Raw genomic sequence first — 18,339 nt, 5'->3', positions numbered from 1 at the left:
CTCGAAGCTCCTATGATGTATCGCGGAAATAGTCAGAACCAACGGCTTCCGAGACAAAGCATCTGCCACCACATTCTTCTATCCCTGAACATGGACAATCTGGAAGTGAAACTGTGACAAGATGTTCGTCCACCGCATCTGCTTTTCGGATAGCTGCTTCTGTGGCAAGAAGTAGCGTAAACTCTGATGGTCTGTAAAGACAGTAAAATCTGCTCCAAGTAGGTAATGCCGCCATTGAGTAAGACCGCCAAAAGCTCTTTCTCATAAATCTGTGCTGTCATTTTCGGCCTTGAGAACAATCGGCTCTCGTAAGCAATGACATGGCCTTCTTGCATTAAGACCGCACCTAGACTACGACCACAAGCATCACAATATACTTCAAATGACTTCGGCAAGTCCGGTAAAGTCAAAACTGGTCCCGTAGTCAATTTCTCTTTCAAACTTTGAAAGGCAGTCACCTCTGTGGGTCCCCATGAGAAAGGGACTCCTTTCTGTGTCAAGATATGCAAAGGGGAAGCAACCTCTGCAAACTTTCGAATGAACCGCCTATAGTACGAACACAGTCCCAAGAAGCTTCTAACTTCATGGAAATTCTTCAAATTGGGCCAATCACGGGTAGTGTCTATCTTGGCCAGATCCATTTGCACCTCCTGCCTGCTGAGACAATGTGTCCCAAAAAGTGTATCTCTGGTAAGAAAAATTGACTTTTCTTCGCATTAATCACTAACTTGTAATCTCGTAATGCCTGAAAGACCTGAAGCAAATGATCTCTATGTTCTGCCTCATTCTTGAAGAAAACAATGATATCGTCAAAGAAAGTGCCAACAAATAGCCTGTAGTCTCGAAAAATCCTGTCCATTATCCAGTTAAATGTCGTAGGAGCATTGGTTAAGCCAAAAGGCATCACCAAAAACTCAAATAACCCAAAAGTCGTCCGAAATGCTGTCTTGTAGATGTCTCCCGACGCGATTCTGATTTAATGATATCCACTCTTCAAATCAATCTTGCTAAAGCACGAGGATCCCTGTAATCTGTCGAGTATATCATCGATCCTAGGAATCGGAAATCTGTTCTTGATGGTGATTTGTTGAGAGCTCTATAATCGATGCACATTCTCCAAGATCCGTCTTTCTTCAAAACCAACAACACTGGAGAGCAATAAGGTGAAGTACTAGGTTGGACAAGACCCTTTTCCAAGAGGTCTTTCACTTGGTTCATAATCTCTTCATTTTGTGCTCGGCTCACACGGTAAGTTGGCCGGTTCGGTGGTGTGCTTCCAGGTATCAGATCAATGGTATGATCTTCAGGATGAGTAGGTGGTAACTTGCCTGGTAGGCCCTCTGAGAACCAATCGGCGTGAGAGTGGAGAAAATCTTGGCTTTTTTAAATCAAGTTTAGACATATTTCTCCTATCCTCATCACTCAACTCTTTCATAAAGATCGAGTAAACAAATAGACTGGATTTCATTAATTTAGAAATGGCCGAAGCCGATACAATAGGGACAGACTCGCCCTTTAGTTTAATGTCAAGTACAATGGTTCTGCCCTTCTTTGTAATCATGTCGCTTTCCTCGCCCGATAGTCGACCACGGCGTTGTTCTTGTGGTACCAGGGAATTCCCAAGAGAACATCACAACCTTCCAAAGGCATTATGTAAATGTCCTCATGCCCCAAATACCTCTGACAATGCAACCGAAGTTTGCCAATGACAGGTGTAATTGCTACGTCCCTGTCGGGTGCCGCTAGAACAACCTCCGTAAGTGGTCCCATCCGATCGGGAGTGATCTCGAGCCGCGCTGCCAATTTCGGTGAAATGAAGTTGGCCTCGGCTCCTCCATCAAAGAAGATCAGGGCCTCTTGGTCTTTCACTTTGCCCCAAGCTCGACAAAGTTCTGTACTCTCGTCCATTGTGTTGAGATCGGTACCCACACAATCTGGAACCTGTCCTGTTTTCATCTTGCCTTTTCTTCCATGTTCCTCAGCTGCTCTCGAACTCTCAGGCCTTTCGTCGTCCTTGTCATGTTGTTCTTTCTGTGCTTTAGGGCACTTCGCGGATATATGTCCAGGTTCCGCGCATTCGAAGCACTTTCCCTCCCTGATGAAGCGAGCTCTCTCCTAAGGAGTAAGTTGGGTTGTGCATCTTTCTTTTCTAAGTTGCTCTCTCTCTTTCTACTTTCATTTGTAGAAGTTTGTTCAGCTCTTTGTGTCATGACCTCATCGGTGGGGTAGGTCAGACTGCTAGAGTGAAATGGCAAAACCCCGTTTCGCATGACTCATCAACTCCTGAATAGAAGCTAACTTCTGTTCCAAGCAGTGATTTCAGATCTCTGTAGGTAGACCCAAGGTAAACCGCTCAATCTGTTCTTTGAACGAGATCTTCTTGAATGAAGAGGCGGGTAGAAAAGAGCTCTAGAATCTCTCGCAATAAGCGTTCACTGTATCTTTCTTGGTCATCCGAAGATGGTTCCAAGCAGCTCGTATATCGTGTTCATACTCTTGAGTCAGCCAAGAAGAAATAAAAAGCTTCTTAAAATTTTAGAGTGCTCTGAGTAGCGTCCTCTCGGAAAAGCGATGTCAAACTGCTGTACAAAAGACAAAGCCTTCGAAGCATCTCTATATCCCGAAAACGTGTCAAATTTAATACGTTGTCCACCTTCCTTAAACTCTCGAACCTTCTTGCTTTTATCTTCCAGAAAGTCATATTGGTTTGCTTTATAAAATTTCTTCTTCTTTGCATAGAAATTGCTGTCGTCAGAGTCTGAACTGTATGTAGACGAGTCCTCTGTAGAACTGTCACTCACTGGGCGAGATTTAGACTTTTTTGCCTTTTTCTTGCCCTTTCCGAAGCGTTGTTTCTTGCTTCGCTTTTTGCCTTTGGGGTCTTCTTCGCTCGAGTCAGATGAGCTAGAAGAACTGTCCGAAGAAAAAGAAGAAGAATTGGGTACTTCTTCAAATCGAACACGCTTCTTCTGTTTCTTTGCCTTCTCAAATGTCGACTGACGACCCAAATAACCCGGGAAGTCAGTGCCTTTCTTTTGCTTTTTGCCGTGCTTTTTAGCTTTGTTTTGCGCTCAAAAAGCTGAGCAATCCGTGCATCAACCACCTCTTCTAATTCCTTCTCTGAATATTTCTTGTGAGCAAAAGGTTTCTTGAGAGCGGGTTTTGGGGGGGGTGTTGTGGTTTTCTGCCACTGCGCATGCACTTCCTGAAAAGAAGTCTCACTCATATATTTTGCAAATTTTGGGTCCTTCGCAAAATTGAGCATCATCTTTGTTGCATCGCCGATCAATTGACGATGCTCCATCTCTCGACGCTCCGCCTGAGTAGGCCGAGGCAGGCCATACTCCTTGCCAGAATCTTTGTTGTGATCCCTTGCCGCATCTCAAGATGCAGAGGGAGTCGACTGATCCTTGCGTGAAGCCATAGGTGCCGCGGAAATTTTTTTTGGGATCGGATTTCCCGTAGAAGAGAAATCGGCCGTGCTCTGATACCACTGTAACAGTCTTGGACACTCCAAGTCAAGAATCTGCCGCGACAGCAGCAAAAAACCACTTACAGTTCACAGTTCACAATTAATTCAACACTGGTTCGGCGGAGTTCCGTGCCTAGAGATATTGGCCCCAAAGACTGGCGCCCCTTTCGGTATTTCTTTTTGTATTAATCTGAGTTCAAAGTACAAGAGTGCGGGCAAGCGCTCACACTCAGACTTTGCGTCTAGATGCTCTGAGTTATGAGGCCCTGCCTGCTTATGTAAAGTGTACAAGGGATGCCAAAAGCAGAACCCCAAAAGCTGAAAATTAAAAGCCTAAAAATAAAGCAAAGGCTCTTTCTCTCACAAGCTCCTATGCTTTAGTAAAATAAAGCAACTTTCAAATTTGCGTGGAATTCCAGCCTTGCGTAGCTTTTCAGCTTCCTTAAAATCCGCCGCGATTTGCGGGCGTCCTTATAGTTGCCACGTGTCAATCACCCCGCTTTTTCCGGGCAGCCTCGCCACGTCAGCTTTTCAGCCCTTACAGAGCAGCCACGTCATCATGACACAGGCGGGTGTGTGTATACCGCAGCCACGTCACCAGTTTGTGATAGCTGAAATCTGCAAATCGTTATCTGCTGAATTCTGACTCTATGTCGACGACGATGCAACGACGACGCGCTGAAAATGCAGATGCTGAAATCTGTGTTTTCAGGGCTGAATCTGCAAACTACGCGGGATTTGACCGTGCGGCGAGGATCTGCTGCGGGAAGGTGAGATCTGCGAGGTTTGGGGGTTCTACTGCGGGTTTTGACTGCTGAAAACTGAAACGCTGATGCTATCTGATGTTCCGTCGCGGTGAATCTGCAAAACGCTCAAGTGTCTTGCAGATGCAAAAACGCTAGGGCTGAAAATCTGCTGCTGGAGGAAATCCACTAACGCTAGGGCTGATTTGCTGTCGTCAAGTGGATTTGCCGTGTCTGCTAATGCTGAAGCCTCTTTGCAATGCAAAAACGCCAAGGCTGATCTGTCTTGCAAAAACGCTAGCTTGATGCTGTTGCAAAAACGCTAGGCCATGTTGTTCTGGTCCTGCTGAGAAGTTGCATGTTGAGCAAGGTGCTCCTGTTGCCTCTTCGTCAGAAAGTGCTAGCGCTAGGTTTGCTTATATACAAACTTAGCAAAATTGCCCTACCTACTTTCTAACAAAAGTCACTTAAAAGTAATAAGTGAAAAATGTCAAAAATAGGGAAAATAGGTCTATGCGCTATAAAAATGCTACTGATGGGATCTGACTGGAATCTGATGGTCATGCGGTGTGCAACCAGAGGATATGCATCTAATCTAAGTGTGTGGTCATGCACGGTCTGCGAACAGACTCACAAAAGTGCCAGATCACTTCTTATTCTAGACTGATTTGACTAAACTGAACCCCTTTCATGCTGTAGCTTGTCCACGGACACATAGGGTTGGATGTGTTACGTGACATCCCCTCCTTTTCAAAGTGAGGTACTAGTACCGAACTGTATGGCATCGAGGGAGATCGCCAATAGCATCTGGAATCCTGGAAAGGACTCTTCGCCGGCCCACTCTGATGTGTGGGTTGTGCGATACTTGAACTTCATAAAGGTCTGCAATGCTTGCTTCTTTGGGCCGCATAGAAAGCGACAAAGTCTTCTGAGTCACCTTTGATGCTTCATCTTCGTCTAGAGTCATGTGTTTACCTTCTTCAAGAATCTCCGCGGCTGAAAATTCCTGAAACCACTTCCAACACAAAAACATGAACATACCTATTTCATGTAAGGTGACTGGAAAAGCTCTTTTCTTCTCTAAAGACTGTGCACGCAATGTAGATGAACAAATAGACAGAGTGCCAACCCATTCATCCAAGACATGCAAACAATGAGATCGAATCTTTTCTTTCTGATCTAAATCAATCAACTTTGGCAATTCACAATAGAATCGCCCATGCTTGGTGCTCATACTTTCATGTGCTCTTTCTACAACTGTGTCGTGCCAAGGAAGAGACAAGGAATGTGACTTCCTTAAATGCATACTTTTCAGCTTTTCATGAACAATCCGCATACATCCGTGCTGACTAATCATTCGAACACATAGTACTTCCTTTAAGGGTTCTTTGGATCTAGGCTCGAGAGTCAAGATCGGTTCTTCCTGAGGGGGTTCTTGGGACCTAGGCTCGAGAGCCAAGATCGGTTCTTCGTGATTGATCGAAGCTGCAATGAGGTTAGCTTCACTAGAAACAGTATCAACTAATCCATCATTCTTGTGAACAATCACATCGCGGTCATACAAATCATCATGCTCGTGAGAAATCACATCTTGGTCATGCAAATCATTATGCTTGTCATTGTCATGCAATTCTTCATGCTTATCATTGTCATTCAAATCATCATGCTTATCATCATGCAAACCCTATGTGTCATGCTTTGGAGAAGAAGAGACCGAGAGAGTCTCCTTTTCCCGAATCTCTTGCATTTGTGCCTGCACTTGAGAAAAGAGTCGCAACATCTCTTTCATGTGTTGGGCGCTCTGTTCGGCCGCCAAGCACGCTTGCTTACGCTCACGCTCCAAGTCGGCCTTTCTTTCGGCTTTTCTTACTTTGGCTTCCAAGCGGTACTTACGCTCTATGGTTGCCACTCTTTCTTCGTAGTCACGATCTATGGCTGCCCTTCTTTCTTCGTGTTCTAAACGATTAGGAATTGAGGTCTCGGGTTTCGTGCAACCGCAACAAGCCAAAAAAAAAGTTATGTGGTTCTTGTGGTTCTTTCCTTGGGTGATACAGAACACTGCCAAAGCTCTGATACCAATGTAAGGTGCAGCGGAACGAATGTTGAACTTTGCTCAAGATGAGTGCTCCGAACTGTGCTCAAGGTTCCTTTTACTTAGGGAAGGGAGAGCCTTCCGTGTCTTTAGTGAGAGAGTGCAATGGATACAAACAAAGTGAATGGACATTGTGAATGAAGGTGCATGAGACTGAGAGATAGAGAGAGAAGAGAAATACGACACCAGAGACGTTGTAAAACCCTCCTCCAAGGGTCCCACTCTCTATGGCAAGAGCGGTCTACTTATGATTGCACAAATCTCTACAATGCTTGGACTTGCCGACGATGTCGACGACGATGAGGACGACGACGAGACGGGCTGAAATCTGAAAACGCTAATGGCTAAATCTGCAAATCTTTATCTGCTGAATTCTGACTCTATGTCGACCGACGATGCAACGACGACGCGTTGAAAACGCAGATGCTGAAATTTGCGTTTTCCGTGTTGAATATGCAAATTACGTGGGATCTGACCGTGCAGCGAGGATCTGCTGCGGGAAGGTGAGATCTGTGAGGTTGGGGGGTTCTACTGCGGGTACTGACTGCTGAAAATTGAAAACGCTGATGCTATCTGATGTTCCGTCGCGGTGAATCTGCAAAACGTTGACGTGTCGTGCAGATGCAAAAACGCTAGGGCTGAAAATATGCTGCTGGAGGAAATCCACTAACGCTAGGGCTGATCTGCTGTCGTCAAGTGGATCTGCTGTGTCTGCTAATGCCGAAGCTGCTCTGCAATGCAAAAACGCCAAGGCTGATCTGTCTTGCAAAAACGCTAGGCCATGCTGTTTTGGTCCTGTTGAGAAGTTGCCTGTTGAGCAAGGTGCTCCTGCTGCCTCTTCTACCAGAAAGTGCTAGCGCTAGGTTTGCTTATATACAAACTTAGCAAAATTGCCCTACCTACTTTCCAACAAAAGTCACTTAAAAATAATAAGTGAAAAATGTCAAAAATAGGGAAAATAGGTCTATGCACTGTAAAAATGCTACTGATGGGATCTGACTGGAATCTGATGGTCATGCGGCGTGCAACCAGAGGATATGCATCAAATCGAAGTGTCTGGTCATGCACGGTCTGCGAACAGACTCACAAAGTGCCATATCACTTCCTATTCTAGACTGATTTGACTGAACTGAACCCTTGTCATGCTGTAGCTTGTCCACGGACACATAGGGTTGAATGTGTCATGTGACAGATTCTTTCATAGGTATATGTGTATGTCTTGATTGTGAAAGTGTGTTTGTATGCACAGGTGGGTGCGTGCGTGTATGTGTGTGTGTGTGTGTGTGTGTGTGAGAGAGAGAGAGAGAGAGAGAGAGAGAGAGAGAGAGAGAGAGAGAGAGAGAGAGAGAGAGAGAGGTGATCCGTGGTGTGCGTGAGAGCGAGCGCGTGCTCCTACTCTTTCTTTGCCTCTGTGCGCTCGCGAGAGTGTGCTGCTGTAAGGTGCAACGGAAGTGAATGTTGATATAAGTCAAGATGAGTGCTCCAAATTGTGCTCAAGGGTTCCTTTTACTTACGGAAGGGAGAGCCTTCCGTTCCTTTAGAGAGAGAATGCAATGATCACAAACAAAGTGAATGCTACTGTGAATAAAAGTGCTGAGACTGAGAGAAGAGAGAGAAGAATACGACACCAGATGGTTCTCAAACCCTCCTCCAAGGGCCCCCCTCTCTATGGCGAGAGAGGTCTATGCTATAGATTGCACAAATATGGTACAATGGTCTAATAATGTAACCGTGATAAGTGCATATTAACCTTACACTATGTACATACATGTAAGGCAGACATTGTGGTTTTGCAAGAGCATAATCAACATGAATATGCTGGGCAATGCTGGTGAAACCGGCCTATTCAATCCGAAAAGGGCGGTAGACTTTACTTTAAACCTTGATTTAGCTTTCACCCATTATTAGTCGTCTATTTTACCTGCGCTATAGTGACACAAGAGAGGGGAATGGGATACAGATGCTAGAATGCACCTGTATGAGAAGACCGACACCAGATTGGCCCCTAACTTAGGCGCCCCTTTCGGTATTTCTTTATTCTTTAAAAGAGGGAATAAACGCTGTGGTCCCTACAAGCTGCCCCGCACAAACTCGGCTGAATTTCCACTGTTCCAGCCCGATTTCGGCAGCATAATTGTACTAGAACCCTTCACAGTCAGTATTCCCACGCATTGACTGACTTTCCCGACGCATACGGGCACTTTGCAAAACCTGGCGAGGATCTGCAGCACGCTGAATTCTCGGTTTTCAGCCCTGAAAATGCGCCAGATCACCTGTACTGCGGTCCCCTTGCGTCCCCGAACCTCCTGGGGGTATTAGGGTCCGTTTAGGGCCAAAACCCTAAACCTGCAAAAATACACAGCAGGCTGTAATTCACTGTTTCGGGCTCCGTTTCGCGTGCCGGTCGCATCCGTAGCAAGTCCTCGAGCTCCCGCACATGTAGGGCTACTTGCCCTTTGAATCGGACGAGATTTCTGGCGTGAAACCTCTCCGAATTCACCTGTACTTGCGGGGGGATTAGCCGCTAGCTAATCCAGTACCTGTACAAGAGGCTCTTGCCTCGGCAATCGCGCATGAACCCACACAACTGTACATTGATCAAATGAAGAGCCCACTAGAGGGGCATAATATACTGCCAAAGGGGAGAGAGAGGGCAGTGCGTAGCGTGCAGGGCATCACTCCTGGCACCGCACTGTACATAGGAGGGAAAGCAAGCACTCCATAGCTCTTAACCTGTGACAAAACTTAAAATGAGGCTCTCCCCTCTTCAAATTCAGCGCCACTTCTTGTTGCATGAGGCAAGTGCACCAAAATGTGCCACTTGGCACATTTACAAGCATTTTCCCGTTTCGGGGTTGCCGCCTAAAAATATCCCAACTGGTTGTCTAGTTGACTTCACGGCAGAGTAAGAAAATGTTCCCTTTGTCATTCCGGAGGTAATGACGCCAACACATTTTCAGGTCCCAAAATAGCAGTTCCCTAAATTTTAGGAGATGCTGCCATTGTATCTTTCTAGGTCATCCGACCCTCTTTGTACACTGTGGCCACACCCAGAATTGAAATGTAGCCTCTGTAGCAAAGGATTCCACTTTGGCTAGTCAATGACCCCACTTTGGCTAACCATAGTCCTTGTCCAACCTTAGTGCTCTCTTGCCCTCAGGCCTGGACTCCCTCTGGACAGTTCCACACTAGCTATGCAATGCAGGGCAGTTAGATTTCCCGAGGGGTGTTTCCAAAAAGTGAAAGTAAATAGATAATAAGAAAGAAATCAACAAAAAGGATAGATAGTAGTCACACGCTGGTGACAGCTGGTATTTTGCGGGATACTGGATAGCATATGCTGGTTTGTTGGACTTTTTGTTAGGCATGAGTTGCAGCCAATTTTGTCGTATAATGATCGTTGGACGGTGGTCCACCAATGCACAATCAATGGCCAGATTTACGAATTTGGTGGTGTTTATACGCATACGACCTCGGGACAACGAGCTCTTTTGTGGCGTGAGATATCTTCTTATCCATGGCTTTCCAATGCGTTGCTTTGTGGTGATTTTAACAATGCGCCAGCTTCATCTGATAACACCACAAGACATTCACACATGCTAAGCATAGAATTGTATGCATGGACATATCTCGTTGCATGGACACGGATGTTGGACTTGTGAACTGTCACAAGACGGGCACCACGTGCCAATAGAAAAGAACAGACTTAACAGACTTTTAGCACTTCAATATCAACTGAACTGAAAGAGAGAGACGACATGTGGCACGGAGTGGCGGAATTCCACCCCTGAGAGTATTGGCCCCGAACCTTGGCGCCCCTTTCATTATTTCTTTATATTGCATCAACACAGTACAAGCCGGTAGTCCAAACTCTGCACCTTCTCCAGGAAGCATGCCAGAGAATGAGCCCATGGCCTCATATTGAAAGGCCCTAGGCCCCAAAAGCAGTTTACATGAAAAGCCTTCAAACTCAAAAGCATCTGGTCCAAAAGCAATGCCCAAAATCTGCCAGCGCATTTTGCGAAAATCTGTACAACTGCCACGTCAGCACTATCGGCGCGTTTTGCAGAAATCTGTCACATTAGCACTGTCAGCGAAATTTCAGGGCTGTCCGTATAGCTGCCATGTCATCAGTCCACGCGCGTGTGTGTGTGGGTCTTGCTTTATTTTAATGTCTCTATGTCACTTGGAAGTTGGGCCCCATCGGACGGGGTCCCCATAAGACTTCTTCTTCTGTTGTTGCTTGTTCTTCTTAGGGTTTAGGCCCCTCGACCGTGATCTGAAGGTTGGATCTGTTCTTCAGTGACTTGACACGTCAGCAGTTTGTGACATCCCCCCTTCTTGAAGGAGAGTAATCGTCTGTGATTACAGCATATTTGCAAAACAACTCAAGTTAGCTCAAAAATTTCCGAGAAGCATTCAGAGAGACAATCAGTTTGCTTTTTTTGTTATGGAGTTGGCTTCTCCTTTTGGCTCTTTTGATCAAGGAGTTCGCTTCTCCTTTCGACTCTTTTGATCAAGGAGTTGGCTTCTACTTTCGTCCATATCGGAACTCTTGATATTCCAGCGTAGTAAAATTAACCATCACACCCAGACCGCACTGATCTTCCACAGGTGTCTTGATGCACTAAAATTACATACCCAGGAAATCTCATCCAATTAGGAATATTCAGTGGTTGGCACATCACAATGCAACAAAATGCTCACATATGCATGTTACATACACAACAAACAGCGCCGCTGAGCACTCCCCCGAGACAAACGGTCTGCATTATGAAGCTACTCAACCACTACCTCATCATTCCCCACGCAAATAACCTAAAAAGGTCCGGGCCATGAGCTCCGAGGACTGTACAACCAAATGCTCCCCACACCGTAGCCTGTGTTGCTTGGAGGTTCGAGCATACAACGAAATGCTCCCCAGACATCCCGTCTGCGTCGTTCCGAGGTTCAAACAATACCAAAACAACATTTCTCACCACTCTACCGGGGAGTAAAATCAGCAATCAATGAAACCAATATTAAAACCAGAGTCAAACAATTCAAATCGGCACCAAGACAGGTTTAAAATAGATACCATCCATTTCAAACAGATTTTAAAAAAGGATCACCAAACAAATTCTCAAACAGATTTCAAACTTCAAAAGCAATCTCGACATCAACCGAGCTCGAAAAGTCAACTTACTTTTGTCACATGCGCACTTCACTTGTGCCGCGTGGACATGCTTCTGCCATTGTCTAGCATCAGTCATAGCCTAGCTTAGGACTGAGCCTGGCCCTTTGTGAGCCTCTAGCAGGACATGCACGCCCAAGCCGGTCATAGTTGCATACCCTCTCTTGCACAAGAACATTCATTTCATCATGCATGCATTTTACCGCGTGAACCACCTCTTATAAGTCATTTTGTTAAAAGTGACTTTTGGAATTCTTTTTGTAAGTCTGTTGGAAAAGTAGGTAGGGCAAATTGCTAAAGATCTATAAAAGAAACCCATTGGGCACTGAGTAGAAGCAGACACCCAGCAGTCGGGTAGCACCTCAACAGGAGCCCTAGCGTTTTTTTAAGAAGAAGAAGGCCCAGATCAGCTTGGTGCTTTTAGTTTTCCGCAAATAGTCCAGCGTTTTCAGTTTTCAGCCTTAGCCTTGCGAGAACCCCCATCCTCTGGTTGCAGATCCTCGCCAGATTCCCCATCTAGTACTAGATCAGCCTAGCATTTTCAGCCAAGACAGCCAGCGTTTTGCAATCCCAACCCAGATCAGCCCTGCAGTACTGCCACAGTAGCAGATCCATAGTAGAGGTTTTCAGTTTTCAGCCTTGACGTCGTCGTCGTCGACACCATCGTCGTCATCGACATCGTCATCGTAGATCCCTATCTTGACGACGACATCATCATCCGTCATTGTCACAGTCGTCGTCGACATGTCGTCATCAAGTACCACATCATCAGTACCCCTTAGCATCAGCATCTCAGCACCCAGTCATTGTAGTAGCATTGTGCAAGACTAAAGAAAGTACTTGCTCTGGCAACAGAGAAAGGGGGCCCTCGAGGGTTGGGACCCGACATCCCTGTGTCGTCTCTTTTCTCTATCTTGTCTCTCACTTTCTTTCAGTTCAGTTTAGTTCTTTCAAGAGAAGTAAAGTGTCCCTTGTGTTTGTGTGCGGAGTACTAGATCAGAGAAAATCCTTATTCTCTTCCGCTGCAAACTGACAACTTTCCATCCTCAAACCTGCACCAAAAAAATTAGTGTTAGGTTCCTTCCATAAGGTCGTAGCTGACCGCACCATGGTCCATAAGCTCTTGGACAGACAGTGTTCCTGTGGCGGTGATGGTAGTCCCAAGACATAGCAATCACACCAGACCTCCGAGGTTATCAACAAGAGACACCCGCTGAGAGATGTCTAGAAATTTCAAGTTATAATCTGCTAGGGTTTCCATGGCAAACATTTCAGGATACCCCACTCTGCTAGAAGTTGCACTCCGAACGAAGATGTTAGAAACCATATAACTTCAGGCAAAATTTTTCTTGAAAGCTTGCCAAGTCCTTGGAGTATGCGGCTTGGTAGCTATAGACTTCCACCACTGCATGGCACTGCCTCTGAGAAAAACAGCAGCTCGAAACAAATCTTAGATCCTTCTCTTGCAAGTGATCTTTATGGCTTATGCCCTGTAAGACATGAGCAGTGAAGACGGGAGTGCGCTCGATGCGCGATGAAGTAAGGGTGACAGTTTCTAATGAGTCCGGGGTCGGGGCCCGAAGATACTTCAAATAAGATTCCAATAGTCTCTGCTTTGCTCTGTCTGCTCTTTTGTAGGATCGGTATGCTTTCAAAAAAGCACACGCTTGATGCTCTGATACCAGTGTCACAAGACGGGCACCTCGTGCATCAACAACTCCAACTCTTAGTTGACACACGTTTATTGTCGGAAAGTGAATTCACGGCCCTTTGTCGGGCTCGGGTGTGTGTGCAGCATAATGATAAACGAAAATTGGATAAATGGCAGACTCACGCTCGGTATCGACCGTTTGTAGACAAGAGATGAGCCTCTCAAACTATTAAGCGGGTTATGTTCCGACCAGGAGCTTGGACAACCTCAAAGCATGAGCTTGCGAATGCCATGATGTCCCATTTTAGGACTGTTATTTCCGCCCCGCCCGCGGCATACACTGAAGTTATTCATGCACGCCAACTTTTGTTACTGCCTTAGGACGCTTTGGTCATGGAGGCGGATTTTATAGAGAATGAATTGCACTCAACATTGCTTGCTCTCAGAAGATGGCGTTTGCCTGGTTGGGATGGGCTCACTGTATAATTTTTTATCTCTTGGATCAATGCGGGCCCTTGGCTTTGGTCCAAAGATGGTCAATGTCGTATACTTCTTGTATGCTCGCTGATGAGACTGTCAGACATCTGCTTTGGGAGTGTCACTGCACTAGGGCTTTCCTTCGCCGTGTTTTTGCTTGTATGCACCCCTCAGCAGTTTTCCACAAATGATTCTGGCTTTTTGGCATTCTTCCGACTTCCCTCACCAGCAATTTGCCATCCTTCTTCGCATGGGTCAGATTTTGGTCGCTATGGTCTTTGTGGCACCGTTGCAATTTCCGCATGTTTCACCTGCATGCTGCAGATCCTTTTCCATCATTCAAGATTTCGTTGAGGCAATCGTTATGTTTTGCCTTTGACATGCGGACATATCCCTGCATAGCACTTCTGTGTTCTTCCCTTTGTATCTGATCTTTTTGGTGGGTTTCCTCGCTTTGAGGTTTCCAACAGGTAAATTAATCATAACAGATTAAAAAAAAAAAGTATGTCTTGATTGTGTGCTACGTGCAAGTGTTTCAGATCTTCTTTAAGAAATTAAGCTCAGATCTTTCTGACCATAGGAGGGTCTCAAAACATTGCAGTGGCCGAAGAAACTTATGTATATTGTAAATAGCAGAGGATCCTTTATTGTTTGCAGGTGGAGATGATTGACCCAGCTGTGAAAGGCACTCTCAATGTTTTAAGAAGTTGTGCCAAGTCCAGCTCCGTGAAGCGAGTGGTGCTCACATCATCCAGTGCAACAGTTCGCTTTAGAGAGGACATCAAACCTTATGAGTCTTTGGATGAGTTAAATTGGACTTCTTTGGAACTTTGTGAGAAATACCAGGTAGTTTTTATGGTATTTTGTGTAGGCATATGCATGAGTGCTAGTGTGTGTGCATGCGTGCATCTGTGGGGATTTTGTCACTATGTGTATGATCGTATGCACATGTATATCATTTATATGGATCGATGTAAATGTGTGTATATTTTTAACTAGAGTGACACTAGTGTTGGAGCCTGTTGCAGTTGTGGTACGCCAAGGCAAAGGTCCTTGCAGAAAAAGCAGCGTGGGAATTCGCAGAGCAAAACAGTCTTGATCTTGTGGTTGTGCTTCCAAGTTTTGTGATTGGACCGGTATTGCCACCGGACCTTTCCTCTACAGCGTCTGACGTGCTGGGACTACTCAAAGGTTCTTGTTCTCATTAGTAACTGACCAATTGGATCAAGAATATTTGAGAAGTGTGTCATATGCAACAAATGGCTATGTGGTATCCATTCAGGTGAAAGCAAGAGTTTTGCCTATCATGGGAGAATGGGGTATGTTCATATCGATGACGTTGCAACAGCTCACATTCTGCTGTTTGAGCAACCGTCTGCACGAGGCCGATATCTTTGTTCCTCCATTGTCTTGGAGAGTTCAGAGCTTGCAAAGCGTCTTGCTGTCAGATACCCAGAGCTCAACATTCCACAAGAGTAATTCTTATCCTTTTTGGCATGTTTGTGGCAAGGGCTTTAGTGTTTGGTTAGTTTATTAGCTTTTGAGATAAGGCAATGATGGTTGAAAGTGGATACCTTCAAATCATTGTTTGTTCTTTAATGTGAAATCTTGAACTTGGAAAAACCAAGACGATTCTTTTGAGTTTGCACTCATTTCTTGAAAAGAGCTCCCCCGCCCCCCCGCCCAACCCCCCCCCCCAAAAAAAAAAAGAAAACCCCACCCCTCTCTCTCTCTCTCTCACACACACACACACACACACACACACACACACACACACACATCCTACACGATACTATTCTTTATTTTTGGGCAGGTCATCTTAATTTCTTTCACATTTCTTATGCTTGTTTAAAACTGTTTTGGTGCTCGTAGATAGTAGAAAAGTAGGCTGGAAGACTCGGTCTCGGCATCTTTTGTGAGCTTACTTTTGACTATCTTTCATGCCTTGATTAATTAGATGCTAGCGTTTAGCTTCATATAAAGAGGTTTGTTTGGGGGAGGTGGGAGTTGGGCGGGAGCATTGTGTCCTTTTCAGGCCTTTTGATAGAGTAATTTTCACAGAAGCAGTACCAGCAAATGGTGTGGAACACCATGCTCGAGCGATGCAACAGCGGGCTCACGGTCTTCTTAGCCGGTCAATCAAATCACCTCTTGTGTCGCATATAGTTTGATCTTACATCTTAAAACAAGCTTTCTGTCCTTTTGAAAGATGTGAGGACTATCATGTGGATTCTCCTTTGTCATAGTTACCGGTAACGAAAAATTGGAATGCAGAATGGGGAACAGAGATGGGCATGAATTGTCATCCTCTGGTATGGATACACACTTCTAAAACATGGAATGGGGACTTGAAGTTGGAATGGGAACTGGGAACAGAAGCCTGATGATGGGCCATATCTAAGGTATAGATGAATATGTGTGGGCTTCTAGGATGTTGAAGGCGACGAGTTGCCAAACAGCATTGGAGGTCTTTGTTTGAGTAGAGGAAATACAGTCCTAAGAGCAAACCAAGCCTCCTCCAGTTGCATGAAGTTCAATAAGAGTAAACTGCATCTTATAGTCTCTGCATGTTGGTTATGAGAGCTTGCCTGGTTTCTTATCCACAAATTGGATAGAGGAGAAATGAGGCCTGCATGTTATTGATAAGAATATGGCATCTTATGCAGTGATTTTGCTTGCATTTTTATGCACAATCACATTTCTCGTGTTTGAGATTTCGCAGATTTGAAACCTTTGGTGGCGAGCGACCTCTGTATTTGCTGAATTCATTGAAGCTTGAAAAGTTGGGCATATGTTTCAAGACAGTGGAGGACATGTTTGATGATTGTATATCCTCCTTCAAAGAGCGTGGTCTTTTGCCTTGAATTGGATATGGCTAGCTCAATTCTGAAGGCCAAGAGTATTCAGAAACCATTCAAAACAAATGATATTGTTGCAGATCTCGGGAAACAAAGAAGAAGAAACAGAGTGCTCTGATGGCAACCAAATCGAATGGGCAATAAGTAGAGACATTGTCTGTTTTGAAATAAACACATTTTTTTTTTTGGCATGAGGTGAACACCGTTGCTAACTAAATTATACCATCTGTGAAGATATTTATGCATTGCAAGGCAAGAAAAGCATTCGTGTCGTTTCATACGATGGACATATAAATGAAAAGCTTCTATGAGTTGTGTAGTTTTTTGTAAGAGTTGAGATAAATGACCAATCAAAGCATCCTCCTAGAGGCCTTTGCTTCCGCACAATTTTTTCGGAAAACATGCCATTAAAAAAAAGTCATATTCAAGACCCTTTGTAAGATTCCACCCCTGCATTTATATGCATATGCATAGTTTTTAACATATTTGTGACTGCACCTAATATATCCCAACAAAGAGTAGAGGGGAAAATGACATGTATACCATATGAAATGCCTTTTTTGTCTTAATATACACTTTGGTTCTTCAATGCTGAAGCAACAACATTTATTCTCATCATTGGCACAAGAGAGAGAGAGATGGAATAGCACAAGGTTGATTTTCAAACCCCTCTAGTAGTATTATCTTCTAGCTTATCTTTTCCCAATCAGAACTTTCAATCAAATTTTGGAGCCATATTTGCACTGCCATTTGCTAGTGATGACCTAGAGTGTCTCCATGAGACAACTTTGTTTGGCTAAGTCCAACAAGGCAAAGTAGTCATTCCTATCTATTGCAAGGCCAATGAGGCGATGAAAATGTTGAAACCCCTTCAATAAGCATGCATGCACTACAAGATGACTGCTAGAGCAATGATTTTTTCTAGTTGTACCCTACAAGGTACTTTCTTGTCAAAAAGTGTAAGATCATAATTCACAACCTTACCTTCATGCATTAACATCACCAATCGCATGCTTAAAAACGAGATGTGCACAAGCGCAATGGAATTGCCTATAGAATAAAAAACAATCACCTAATTGAAAAAAATATCCAATGTAAAGCCACCATTGGTCCTTAAAGACGTGAACAATCACATTTAAACCGTCTTATTACGTCATTAAAATGATGTCGGATGTTTTCTTTTATACAAAAACATAGTTTATTATGAGACAATTAGAAACCTATCTTGTCATAGAGCTTACTGACCAACATGAAAAAACTAAAAGAATGGTGGAGCAGTCTGCTTACTTGCTAGAATTCTCTGTCTTTTTGAATGACTAGAAAATCGTACAAACGCATTGGATCTCATCCGCTTTCCATATAGAAACAAGTGAAGAGAAACTAAAGAATTGCATATAGTTTTGAAGGTAATGGCAATCCCCTTTCCAAAACTTCTAGAACCTATTTTTTCAGTGGAAATGTTTACAAGTTCCTTACTAAGATAAAAAGATTGCTGCATCAAAGGACCAAGTCTTTTCTACTTTCATGTATTGATATACATTCAAAAATTTAGTAGCACATTTTGTGTTGGTGGTAGAGAAATTTTGTTATTGCTAATGCATTGTGGCATTTTTTTCACATCATGCAAACTATCATTCTGTCATAAAATCTAATATCTAACCAATCCAAACGATTTTCTCATATTAAATTGATTATTTAATGTGGGAGAATAAACGGGAACAAGGGTTAGAATATAGACATGTGCTTATTCATCTATCTCAACACGGGGCCAAGGTTAAAGGGGTCCAAATGAGAGATGGTTTGTCAAAGAGAACAAGGGTTAGAATATAGACATGTGCTTATTCATCTATCTCAACACGGGGCCAAGGTTAAA

General features: G+C 44.3%; 1 protein-coding gene across 3 annotated transcripts in view; it reads left to right on the top strand.

Moving 5' to 3' along the window:
* Positions 1-16,853, top strand: part of LOC147455386 (tetraketide alpha-pyrone reductase 1-like) — a 52,889-nt gene extending 36,036 nt beyond the window's left edge. For 2 of the 3 annotated variants that reach the window (XM_086514162.1, XM_086514164.1), the window contains exons 3-6: positions 14,266-14,454; positions 14,619-14,799; positions 14,891-15,083; positions 16,331-16,853. In XM_086514162.1, coding sequence (XP_086370288.1) covers positions 14,266-14,454; positions 14,619-14,799; positions 14,891-15,083; positions 16,331-16,472 — 705 coding nt within the window. In that variant the 3' untranslated portion in view covers positions 16,473-16,853. The remainder of the gene's footprint in view (positions 1-14,265; positions 14,455-14,618; positions 14,800-14,890; positions 15,084-16,330) is intronic. The other variant, XM_086514163.1, reaches the window with a different exon arrangement.
* The last annotated feature ends 1,486 nt before the right edge of the window (positions 16,854-18,339 follow it).

The sequence above is a fragment of the Adiantum capillus-veneris genome, chromosome 6, assembly GCF_014529385.1.
Source record: "Adiantum capillus-veneris isolate H3 chromosome 6, ASM1452938v2, whole genome shotgun sequence".
Classification (NCBI taxonomy): Eukaryota; Viridiplantae; Streptophyta; class Polypodiopsida; order Polypodiales; family Pteridaceae; genus Adiantum; species Adiantum capillus-veneris.
This window is presented reverse-complemented; position numbering and strand designations above follow the sequence as displayed.